At 43.8% G+C, this 13,475-nt stretch overlaps 1 protein-coding gene across 1 annotated transcript in view; it reads right to left on the minus strand.

Annotated features, from left to right (window-relative positions):
* Positions 1-1,428: 1,428 nt before the first annotated feature.
* Positions 1,429-13,475, minus strand: part of LOC132836608 (estrogen-related receptor gamma-like) — a 34,953-nt gene continuing 22,906 nt past the window's right edge. Inside the window, exons 5-6 of the mRNA XM_060855998.1 lie at positions 7,099-7,368; positions 1,429-1,766 (exon numbers count right to left, since the gene is read on the minus strand). Of these exons, the coding sequence (XP_060711981.1) occupies positions 1,522-1,766; positions 7,099-7,368 (515 nt within the window). The 3' untranslated portion in view covers positions 1,429-1,521. The remainder of the gene's footprint in view (positions 1,767-7,098; positions 7,369-13,475) is intronic.

Consider the following 13,475-nt stretch of genomic DNA (forward strand, 5'->3'; position numbering starts at 1 on the left):
AGTCTTATGTGGTCAGAAATAAATTAAACAGGGACCAAATCTCAAAGGGTTTACGTGTTACCAACTGGAGAGCCAGAAAAGAAAACAGCACTTGGGCACTTACTCCAGCTCAGATTCATTTTGATTCAAGAACAGATTTTGATTATATTGTGTAGGTGGCTCTGTGCATGGATTTGTGTGCCTGTGTCCCTGTCTCTCTTCCTGTTTTGAAGGAAGTCCTGTCTGAAAGAAGTTGCTTGTTACTGGTTTTTGTACTTACTGTTCTGATTGAGGCATCATGTTTGGGAAAGACGAGTCCAATCACTGGTGAAACATTGATAGAGGCTATCACCAATTTGGTATCAGGGAGTGAATCCACCTCCACCCCACCTCCAGCTGTGTCATTTTTGTAAGGGGCAGACAGTGAATACCCTTGTAGAGCACAGGAGATGGTTCATCCTTTTCCCTCACTGCAGCCAGGTTCAGTGTCACCTGTTACACTAACCTTCATTGCAACCTCCATTCAGGTCACTTTGGTCTGATGCTGACCCCATACAGGGAGCTGGACTTCTGGCCTTTTCCAAAAAGCTGGAGGAGAACTCACTGCCTGATATTCTTACACCCTGTCTTTCTCAATCTGTCTCATACACTCGCTCTCTCACAGCAAAAGGAAGTCCCTGTCACATGTCAGCTTGCCTAAAATCTGGGCCTTAGAATTTTGGGAAAGTTTACCCTTTGGGTTCAGATTCCAGGATTTCAGTTCCTGGGACTCAAAAAAACTGAAACATACTTAGGCACCAAGTGATCAGGGTTGAAATGCAGTCCAAATCGATTTAACCAAATGCTTTAACCTCAACCCTAATGGAACAGGAACTGGACTGTTCTTTGCACTGATTCCAAAGTACAGTTCTGTTCTCAGCGATGAAAGAATGAATAGAAGAACAAAAAACTGGGAGAGACTGGAGCATGAGACATGATAAATTGAAAGTTCAGGCAGGATGTTCCTGGGATCTGGTGAACATTGGAAGATCCCAGATTCCAGGAAAGGATCAGAAAGCAACTCAATTCGTTAAAGTAGATTTTTCTCAATTTGTGTTTATATTAAAGGGATATTTTAACTAAAGGAATACAGGACTCAGATGCTAATGAATGAATGATATCAAATAAAGATAAACAAGGTATTTATAAATGAATTAAAATGAAAAGCTAGTAATCACATCACGAGGAGAGTCTGACTTAATTTTTCCATTTTTATTGTGACTTTGTTAAATAAACTTTACAGTTCTTGAAAATCTTTAATGTTACGTATCATCAGTGTGGGTTTGTGGAAGTTGCATAATGAGGACCTCTTATGGTGTGCTGTGACTGTGGGCAGCTTAGCCTTTGTCACAACAAGACTGGGTTACAGTGCACACAAAGAAGCCATGCATTCAGAGAGAACGCCCCAAGTGGCAATCCAGTTCCACTAATTCCTTCAGTTGCAGTTCACAGCTGGTCAGTCTTTGAGGGGCAGATGTTGAGGCAGACTCTGAACTCCAGCTTTTAGGCTTTAGCTTCCAGCATCTCAAGGAATAGTTTGTGCATTGGCACCTTACCCTCGGTCACCACTCTCCGGAAGCTCTGGATGGCTTTGTTTGCAGTTTGCCGGAGAAGGGGTAAAGTCATCAGTAATTTGCCACTGCGGTGAGGATCTGCCAAGTGCTGGTTTGTCTCGTAGTCCTGCAGAGCTTCATGGAGGAGATCCTGCAGGTTCTGAATGGCCTCAACGTTCTCAATACTCATTGAGTCTACGATCAAATTGAGGAACATATGAGACAGTTCACTGGTGGTTTTACCCTGGTTTACCCTTCCCCTGAACAGAGCTATACAAAGACATTGACCACACACTGATGTGCGCCAAGAATGTGGTGTGGAAAAGCACAGCAGGTCAGGCAGCATCTGAGGAGCAGGAAAATCAATAATCAAGCCCTTCATCAGGCTTTTGTCCAAAACGCGATTTTCCTGCTCCTCAGGTGCTGCCTGACCTGCTGTGCTTTTCCAGCACCACACTCTCTGCTCTAATCTCCAGCATCTGCAAACCTCACTTTTGCCACACACTGATATGCTCCAATAGCCCCCTAGGGGTCTGCTGCAGTGTCTGAAGGGGTGCTTTCCTCTCCCATCCAGCAGTGTGGATGTGGAGTCGGGGGCCAGGGGTGGGATTGAGGAGGGGGTGGAATTAGGATGAGGGACTAGGGGCTGTCTAGACAGGTGTTGGATACTGTGTGGAGGTGGGAGGGGAAGTTGGGAGAAGTTTGTGTGGGCATGGGATTTACTGGGGCTATATGTTTCTGTGGGTGGGACCAGGGATCGTTGGGGATGGTGGGGGAAGAGGTTAACATCTGTGTGGGGGTGAGGAACTGGGATCAGTGGAGGATGGTGGTGGGTAGGGGTAACATCTCTCTGGGTGGGAGTCAGGATAGTGGGATGTGTGGGTAACGCCTTTAAGGGGGAGTGAGTGTAATGACTGCGAGGGTGGGGAACGGGGTCAGTATGGGATGGAGGTAATGATCTAGATGTAGGTTTGCTTGCTAAGCTGGAAGCTTCATTTTAAGATGTTTCATCACCATACTAGGTAACATCTTCAGTGAGTCTCCGGATGAAGCACTTGTGGTGTAGCCCACTTTCTACTGATATGTTTGGGTTTCCTTGGGTTGGTGATGTCAGTTCCTGTGGTGATGTCAATTCCTGTTCTTTTTCTCAGGAGTTGGTAAATGGGATCCAAGTCAATGTGTTTGTTGATAGAGTTCCAGTTGGAATGCCATGCTTCTAGGAATTTTTGTGCATGTCTTGTTTGGCTTGTCTTAGGATGGATGTGTTGTCCCACTTGAAGTGGTGTCCTTCATCATCTGTATGTAAGGATACTAGTGAGTGTGGGTAATTTCTTTTCATGGTTAGTTGATGTTCATGTATCCTGGTGGCTAGTTTTCTGTCTGTTTGTCCAATGTAGTGTTTGTTACAGTTCTTGCATGGTATTTTGTAAATGACATGACACGCAAATGACATCAGATGACAAAACGTCTGAAAATGAACCTTCCAGCTCAGCGAACAAACCTATATCCAGAACCTCAACCTGAGCTACAAATCTTCTCAAAACTCGTGAATGGGGATAATGTTTCTGTGGAGGTTGGGAATAGGGATCGTGAGGTGTGGGTGTCCGGCCTGTCTGGAGGGGTTGGTAAACAGGGATCAGTGGAAGTGCAGGTAATGTCTCAGTTGGGGTGCCACTCCCTTCTTTTTCCCTGGTTCTGAGTGAACCCTGGAGCCTGTGGAAAGTTGAAGCCTCTCGCTGCTTGCCCAACTGTTGACTGTTGATCTTCCACTCTTCCAAAGTAATGCCCTCCCACCTCCCAACCCCATGGTGGTGCTCCCAGTGATTAACAAAATGAGAAAATAAACGAATAAAAATTAATTGGAAAAAAATATGGATAGAGGCTGGCAGCCTCAGTCAGAGAGAGAAAGGCTGAAGTTATCCCTTACCCTTCTTTGCATTCTCTTGTTCCACACTCATTCTATTCCTCCTCAGCTTTCCCTGCTCACTCCTCCATCTCTTACCACCTCCCTCACTCTCCCCATTCCTCAAGCATGTTCTTAGTCATTTCGCATTTCCCTCATTTACTCTCAACACTTCACTTTTCCCTCAGTCTCTACTTCCCTCTCCTGCTCTCCCTCGTCCTCTCTCTACCCCCACCGCTCTCCATTGTGTATCCTCACTACCTCCCTCTCCCCCTCGTGTACCCTCACTATTTGGAATGGTTTACTCTGTGGACAAATGTAAATGGCAAAGTAATAATATTGTGTCAATCAATGAGATTGATGAACTCTTAATTACAAAATCAATCTCTCTCTTTTCTTCATTTCCCCAGTCCTTTACATCTGTTAGACCCGAGCAGGCTCACACAATGTTTTCTCTGTTTTCTCTCTCTCTCTCTCTCTCTCTCACACATGCTGACCATGCCTTGATGGTTTATTATTATTCTAGGCTATTGGAGATGGTGACATTGTAGATTAGACAGCAGTTCCCTCCAATAGGGCTTTCTGTCAATACAATTGCTCATGTCCCTTGCTTAGGAAGTGACAGATGTCAATAACTTTATCGGTCATCGGCTTCCTTTTAGCAAACAATGTTTAGCAAATGCACAAAAGGGTTGTGTCTCGTGCTTTGTCGCTTTGCAGACTCCACAGTTGGTGCACACATCATCCTTTTCTCATTAACATGCCACGCCAACAGCTTCGAGACTTCACCAGAAAAAGAGATGCCCTTGACAAAGAATTGGGATTGAAAAGGAAAGACAAAAGGAGTTGGAATCCTCAGAATCATGCAAAAGAAACCACCAAGAAATGAAGCCTGATTGAATTTTGTTATAACCACACCTAGACTCCATTCTCAGTTACACACCCTGTGTATTTCAGTCCAAGATTCTCTATTATAGTACACTCTCTGTTATACTCTCAGCAGACACAGTAGGAATAACACTGATAGCTGGTCTTGAATTACAGAGGTTGGTGGGTGGGGGGGGGGGGGGTGTTGGTGGTGGTGGTGGTGGTTTTGGTCGGCAGTTAGCTCAATAGGCAAAACGGTTACTGGTTTGGTCACTGAGTTACACACAGAGGGAATGGAATAGCTACTGTTCACAAAAACCGCCAAGCAACATCTGATGGTGAAGCCTCAGCAAATAAGAGGGCAAGGATCTGTCTTGGGAAAGTGCACAAATGACTAAATGACTTGAAGTGCAAACAGCAGGAAGCACTCGTTTTGTTCATTTGTAGGATGTGAGTTACACCCTTAACTGCCCCTGAGAAGTTAATGGTGACTCACCTTCTTAATATAGCTGAGTGATATCATAGAATCCTTACAGTGTGGAAAAAGGTAATTTTGTCTAACAAGTCCACACCCACCCTCTGAAAAGTAACCCACCTAGGCCCATTACCCCTACCCTATTACTCTATATTTACCCCTAACTGATGCACCTAACCTACCCCTAACCTAATGCACCTAACATTCCTGAACACTAGGGTAATTTAGCATGGTTAATTCACCTAACCTGCACATCTTTGGGCTGTGGGAGGAAACCCACACAGAGATGCGGAGAATGTGCAAACTCCACACAGACAGTTGCCTGAGGCTGGAATTGAACCTGGGTCCCTGGTGCTGTGAGGCAGCAGTGCTAACACTCAGCCACTATGCTACCCTGGTTTGTTCAAATACTTCAAAATGCAGCTGAAAGTCAACCACCAGTTTTGTGATATTTCTAAATTTGACGAAGTGCCACATAAATGTTTGGATAGGTAGATGTGTTGCAGCTGTACCATGTGTGGGATGCCTGTGGGATCCATGGTGACCACATGTTTTAGTCTAAAAGGTTTGTTCCTTAACTTTAAACAATGATCCCCTAATCTCGACACTCCCACCATCAGGAATACACTTCCTGCATCTGACCTGTTTAGTCCTGTTAAAATTTTATGTTTCTATGAGATCCCTTCTCAGTCTTCTAAACTTCAGTGAATACAATCCTAACTAACTCAAAATAAAAAATACTGGAAATCACAACAGGTCAGGCAGCAACCATGGAGAAACAGCAAGCTAACATTCTGAGTCTAGATGACTCTTTATCAGAATTCAATCATCCGGCCATCCCAAGAATCAATTTGGTAAACCTCTGGAAAGTGGGAGCTGTATCATTGTGATGATCTTTGTTTCAATGGCGCTGGGACTCATAAGATTTAGGGCTTTAGAGGGGCTTTAAGATAACTTTAATAGGAAGATGGAGGAATCTCAGTGTCCTGTCGCATAAATCACAGTCAGCATATAATTAGAGATGGGCAGTGAGTACTGGCCCACTCAGCAATGCCCACATTCCAAAAATACAAGTGATTAGAAGGATAAAAGTTAGGAAGTCGACCCAACTCTACTGGACATGATTGAGACAACATCTTTAATACTATGTAGTGTTTTGGTCTCCATACTTAAGGAAGACACTTGTACCAGACACAGTTCAGAGAAGGTTCACTTGGCTAATTCCTGGAATGAAAGGATTGTCTTATGAGGAAAGATTGAATAGGTTGTGCTCAAACTCAATGGAGTTTAGAAGAATGAGAGATGATCTTATTAAAACATAATTGGTTCCAAGAAGGTTTGACAGGGTGGATGCCATGAAGATGTAACTTCCTGCTGGGGGAGTCTAGAACAAGGGTATATTTTAAAAATAAGATGAGGTTGAAGAGATATTTCTTCATAATATCATAAGAGTTCTAAGTATTTGGAATTCCCTTCCCCAGGGAGCAGTGGAAGCTGGGTTATTGAATATGTTCAAGGCTGAGTTGGACAGTTGTATGATTGACAAGAGAGTCAAGGGCTATGTGAACAGACAGCAATGTTAAGGCCACAGATTAGCCAACTGAATGCAAGAGCAGACTCAAGGGGCTGAATGTGTGGATCTAGAGTCAAGTGTGGGTCACACTGGTTAAGGATAACTGATCCTATGTTAAAGGACATTAATGAACCAGATGGGTGTTTACAAAAATCCAAAGGTCTGTGGTCATCATTTTCTGAAATTGGCCTTTTTAACCAAAGGTCATGTGATACACTGAATTAAAAGTCCTCAATTGCCTGTTGGGTGAACTTATGATTCTGGGACTGGAGGGTTTGAGCTATAGGGAGGGGCAGAATAGGCTGGGGCTATTTTCCCTGGAGCGTCAGAGGCTGAGGGGTGACCTTATAGAAGTTTATAAAATCAGGAGGGGCATGGATAAGATAAATAGACAAGGTCTTTTCCCTCGGGTGTGGAAGTCCAGAACTAGAGGGCATAGATTTAGGGTGAGAGGGGAAAGATATAAAAGGAACCTGAGGGGCAACTTTTTCATGCAGAGGATGGTACGTGTATGGAATGAGCTGCCAGAGGAAGTGGTGGAGGCTGGTACAATTACAACACTTAAAAGGCATCTGGACAGGTATATGAATAGGAAGGGTTTAGAGGGATATGGGTCAAGTGTTGACAAATGGGATTAGATTATTTTAGGATATCTGGTCAGTGTGGATGAGTTGGACTGAGGTTGGGAGTGATGATTGAGGATTCATACCTGAGTTAGCCAGAGCCATGGCTTTCAGTGTCACAAGCTCTTCCTTGTCAAGCTGAAGCTTACGGTATTTTGTGATCAGTTGGAGGATTGTGCAATATAGGTCAAGTAATCCAACCACTCGACACTGTTCCCGCTCAAGGACTAAATTATCAGCATAAACCAATCCTTCTTCATAGGGCAGTGAGCGGAACACAAGCCCCAGGATCAGGACCTCCATCCAGGCACTCTGCAGGAGACCCATCTGATCCCCCAACGAAAGGGCGGAGAAACCTGGGTAGAATCGAGACAAATTGATGTCAGTGAACATTTTTGCAAGCTGCCACTTCAGGAAGTGTCACATTGAGTGGTGTCCCCTCAGGATTGTGTATCCTGGCCTGGGCTACCCATTCTGCCAATCATCATCGTGCTAGCAGCTTGTCCCTTCCTGGAGCTGTCTGAACCTGATCCATTCCCATATTCCAGGAAGCAGGCCAGATCTTCCAACCTGGTAGTTGATGGGAAGCAATGAGGATGGGCAGTGGAGGGAGAAGTAAATGTGGAAGGAGGGAGAAGCAGGGACTGAGGAACAATAGGACAGATGTTGTTTGATGTGGATGGGGGATACTGGGGTGCAAAAGGTGCAGGGGTTGGGAGAAAGAGTCATAGTGAGGATAAAGGGAGAGAAGGATAAGTTTTGGGGGAGGGTGCATGGGGTGGGGAAGGGACCTTGGGAGGAGGAGGGAGTGAAAGCATGGAGGGAGGGGTAGTGTTGGAAAGTGGGTGAGCAATGGGATGTGGAGAGGGTGGGGAAGGGCTATAAAATCTGATGTATGATCTTTTGAAAATGAATGTTAATTTAAAGCGTGGGTACAAAATCTCTCAAGATGACATACCCCTTGTTTACCAAGAACACAAGAAGTACTGAGTATCAAAATACAGACTCAGCATTTTTAAGGTTTGCAAAAATAAGAAATCTTCCTGAAGCATTAAACACTGGCATCTGCATTCAGGTCAAACTGACCTCCAGATGACAGTTTTCATTTCAGCTCCACCACTGGACTTACACATGGCTGGGGAGTCCAGTGAGGATACTGGGTGATGCAGATCACCCTCTGTATTAACATTTACTGATTACTATCTGCACAACATCTCTGCATCTGGTCCCAAGTGAATCTTATTTTCATTTTTTTAGTTGATTAATACAAAACAGGATTTAGAAAACATTAATTAACAGATAGTAATCAGGAAATCAGTAGAAAGGAGATCAGAAAGGGACAGTGACAGACAGTAGGGTCCTTCACAAACATCAACATTTCTGCCTTAAAAGTTTTAAAGTGAGGTGCATGCTCACACTCACACTTATACAGTCACACACTGTCACAGATAGACTGTCACGCACATAAACACTCACAAGCACACAGTCACACACTCAGTTACACACATTCACACTCTGACTGCCACACACACATCACAATTAGGCTCACACTTATTGGCATACTCTCAGACAGTTGTGCATAAGAACCATCAGAACTAGGAGGAGGAGGAGGCCATCCAGCCCCTCTAGCCTGCTCTGCATTCAATACAATTACACTTGATCTCATCTCAAGCTCAATTCCACTCCCTCCTCCAGTAAGGGGGCCAAAATTGTACACAATACTGTACTCCAGATGTGGTCTCACTAAAGGCATGTACACTTCATTACTTTTGCTCACTACCCCTTTAATAAAAATGCCAAATATCCATTTGCCTTCTTTCTAACCTACCATAGGTACATATTAATTTTCTGTGATTCATGCACAAGGACACCCAGATCCCTCCCTACCGAAGCACTCTGAAGTTTCTCTCAAATAAGTTGCCTATTATTTTTAACCAAACCTTCATATTTATCCACATTAAACTTCATCAGCTCCAACAGAAGAATCAATCCCTGTTAAACAGCTTTCAAGTTTACACAATTCATTCATTTCCCAATTAGTGGCTCACTTTCAGATTTAATTAGTTCTTTCAGGCAATCAAAAAACAATTTTCACTTAGCCAATTATTGTTTGTGTTATTATTTATGTGTTGAAGCTCAAGTTAGGTTGGGGTTGGAGGAGTAGAATACATTTTGGAAAGTGAACCATGCGGAGTGAAGGATATGGGGTGGGGATTTGAGGACCATAAGACTATAGGAGCAGAAATTAGGCCATTCAACCCATCGAGTCTACTTTGCTCTGCCATTCAATGATGCCTGATAAGTTTTTCAACCCCATTCTCCCACCTTCTCCCCATAACCTTTGATTCCCTTAACAATCAAGAACCTACCTATCTCTGTCTTAAATACAGAATGATCTGCCTTCTGGGGCCTTCGGTGGCAATGAATTCCATAGATTCACCATTCTCTGGCTGAAGAAGTTTCTTCTCATTTCCATTCAAAAGGAACAATTAGATAGCCCCTCATCCTTCTAAACTCGACTGAGTATAAACCCAGAATTCTCAAATATTCCTCATATGTTAAGTTTTTCATGCCTGGAATAATTCTCGCAAATCTCCTCTGGCCCCACTCCAGTGCTAGTCCATCCTTTCGGAGATAGGAGGAGAGGAGATACAGGGAATGGGGCTGACAATGGGGTAGGACCCTTAATAGCAGGGAGGCAAGTACAAGGCTGGAAGGAGATATAGTAAACAGAAATAATAAAGTGAAGAGACAGGTCAGGCTGGAACGTGACAGGGAGTGAGGAATGCTGGTTTGGATTAAATTGCATGTGCTTCAATGAAAGAAGGCTGACAGGCAAGACCACTGAACTCAGAGTGTGGACAAACACGTGGGACAGAGATATTGTAGCCATTACAGAAACATGACTAAAGAGGGACAGGACTGACAGATTAATATATCAGGGCACAGGTGCTTTAGGTGGGACAAAGTTGCTGGAAGGGAGGGGGGTGGGGGGGGTTACATTTTTGATTAAGGGGAGTATCACAGCAGTGATTAGAGATGAAATAACTGAAGAATCATCCAGTGAGGCTTTGTGGGTGGAGCTAAGAAATAAGAAGGGGATGGTGATGTTATTGGGGTTGTACTATAGGTCCCAAATAGTCATCAGGAATTGGAGGATAAATATGCAGGGAGACTGGGAAGACTTGCAGGAGTGATAGGGTTGTCATAGTAGAGGATTTTAATTTTCCTAATATAGACTGGGATTACCAGAGCATTAAGGGCTTAGATGGGGTGGAATTTGTTAAATGCGTTCAGGAAAGTTTGCTCAAGCAGTATACAAAGGGTCCTACTCGGGAATGGACAAAACTCAGCCTGCTTTTGGGAAACAGGGCAGGAAAAGTGACAGAGGTGACAGTGGGGGAAGACTTTGGGACCAGTGATCATATTTTTTTTAGTTTGTAGGAGACTGAGAGGGGATCTTATAGAAGTGCATAATATCATGAGAGGCATAGATAGGTTGAAAGCACTTAGTCTTTTTTCCAAGATGTACAGAAACAGGTGCTTCAGTCCAGCTCATCCATGCTGACCAGATATCCTAAACTAATATAGTCCCATTTACCAACACTTGGCCAACACATGTCTAAACCCTTCCTATTTATATATCCACCCAGATGCCTTTTAAACATTGTAATTGCAGTTTAAGGTTGGAGGTGAGAGGGGAAAGAATAAAAGGCAACCTGAAGAGCAACGTTTTTTAAAAGGGTGGTTCGCATATGGAATGAGCTGTCAGCAGAAATAGTTGAGGTGGCTACATTAATAACATTTAAAAGGCATTTGGACAAATAGATGGATAGGAAAGGGTTAGAAGGATATGAGCCAATTGCAGGGAAATGGGGCTAGCACAGATCAACATTTTGGTCGGCATGGGCTAGGTTGGGCCAAAGGGCCTGTCTCTGTGCTGTGGAACTCCATGACAATGACTCAATAGATAATAGGTGCAGGAGTCGGCCATTCTGCCCTTCGAGCCTGCACCACCATTCAATATGATCATGGCTGATCATCCTTAATCAGTATCCTGTTCCTGCCTTATCTCCATAACCCTTGATTCCACTATCTTTGAGAGGTCTATCCAACTCTTTCTTAAATGAATCCAGAGACTGGGCCTCCACTGCCCTCTGGGGCAGAACATTCCACACAGCCACCAATCTCTGGGTGAAGAAGTTTCTCCTCATCTCTATCCTAAATGGTCTACCCCATATTTTTAAGCTGTGTCCTCTGGTTCAGCACTCACCCATCAGCGGAAACATGTTTCCTGCCTCCAGAGTGTCCAATCCTTTAATAATCTTATATGTCTCAATCAGATCCCCTTTCAGTCTTCTAAACTCAAGGGTATACAAGCCCAGTTGCTCCAGTCTTTCAGTGTAAGGTAATCCCGCCATTCCAGGAATTGACCTCGTGAACCTACGCTACACTCCCTCAATAGCCAGAATGTCTTTCCTCAAATTTGGAGACCAGAACTGCACACAGTACTCCAGGTGTGGTCTCACCAGGGCCCTGTACAGCTGCAGAAGAACCTCTTTGCTTGTATACTTAATCCCTCTTGTTATGAAGGCCAGCATGCTATTAGCCTTCTTCACTACCTGCTGTACCTGCATGTTTACCTTCATTGACTGGTGTACAAGAACATCCAGATCTCTCTGTACTGCCCCTTTACCTAAGTTGATTCTATTTAGGTAGTAATCTGCCTTCCTGTTCTTGCCACCAAAGTGGATAACCATACATTTATCCACATTAAACTGCATCTGCCATGCATCTGACCACTCACCTAACTTGTCCAGGTCACCCTGTAATCTCCTAACATCCTCATCACATTTCACCCTGCCACCCAGCTTAGTATCATTAGCAAATTTGCTAATGTTATTACTAATACGATCTTCTATATCATTAATATATATTGTAAAAAGCTGCAGTCCCAGTACTGATCCCTACGGTACCCCACTGGTCACTGCCTGCCATTCTGAAATAGAGCCGTTTATCACTACCCTTTGTTGCCTATCAGCCAACCAACTTTCAATCCAAGTTAGTACTTTGCCCCCAATACCATGCACCCTAATTTTGCTCACTAAGGAAATGAGGAGCAGGTAAGACTGGTGGTGTTGAATAAATATACAATAGGGAACAAAAGTAGGCCACTTGTCTCTTTGAATCTGTTCCGCCAACTGATAAAATCATGGCTAATCTGAGTTGAACCTCAGTTCCACATTCCTGTGTGTCCCTGATATTCTTTCATCCCCTCAGTCATCAAGAATCTATTGACCTCTGCCTTGATCTGCAATTACCACCTTTTGAGGAAGGGAATTCCAAAGATCTTCAACTTTCTGAGAAATAAAACATTTCTGTTTTAAATGAGTGCCCCCTGATTTCTGACTCCTTGTCAAGGCTCCTCAGAATTATATATGTTTCAATTAAGTCAACTCTGACTGTTCTCCATGCCAGAGGATACACATCCAGCTTTTCCAGTCTTTCGTCATAGAGCAACCCAGTCAATCCAGGGATTACTCCAGTAAACCTCTGAATTGTTGAACTTTAAATGGTTTGGTGAAGGAGTGAAAAATGGAGTAGGAAGTCACAAGAGGTTGGTGCTTGGTGATTTTTACAAGACACTTTTGGATGAATGGTGTTCAGGTTCAGCTCTGACTCTATCACACGAACAGTAACATTCAGAACTTGTAGGATCTTTTCTTCGGTCACAGAAAGTAGTCAATATTTGCGAAGACTGATTTAGAGTCAGCACTTTCAAGGACAGTAGAATTTTTTGTGTAGAAGCAAGAAAGAAAAATTAGAAATGAAAATGTAAAGGATGCTCGTTATTAAAGTCATCATCAGACAAAATTGTAATCCAGCACAATCTGCACTCTCATAGCTCAACATCTCCCAAACCCAACCAATGTCATCAGCCAGGGGGACCAACCCTGTTTCAGTGGACAGTGTAGGAGGGCATGCCAGGAGCAGCTCCAGACATATCGGAACATTAGGCATCAACCTGGGGAAGCTAGCACACAGGACTTCTTATGTATCCCAAACAGGATAAACAGCAAGTGATAGACAGAGCTAAGTGATCCCACAACCAATGGATCTGACCTAAGCTCTGCAGTCCTTCCACATCCAGACATGAATGTTGGTGAATAACTCAACTACTTACTGGAAGAGGAGGCTCCATAAATATCCACAACCTCAATGATGGCAGATATGTGGTGCTGGAAAAGCACAGCAGGTCACGCAGCATCTGAGGAGCAGAAAAATCGACATTTTGGACCAGAACCCTTCATCCAGCCCAAAATATCGATTTTCCTGCTCTTCGGATGCTGCTTGACCTGTTGTGCTTTTCCAGCACCACACTCTCAAAACTGATCTCCAGCATCTGTAGACCTTACTGTCTCCTTGATGATGGGGAAGCCCAGCACATTAGTGCAAAAGATAA

Source organism: Hemiscyllium ocellatum, chromosome 47 (assembly GCF_020745735.1).
Source record: "Hemiscyllium ocellatum isolate sHemOce1 chromosome 47, sHemOce1.pat.X.cur, whole genome shotgun sequence".
Lineage (NCBI taxonomy): Eukaryota > Metazoa > Chordata > Chondrichthyes > Orectolobiformes > Hemiscylliidae > Hemiscyllium > Hemiscyllium ocellatum.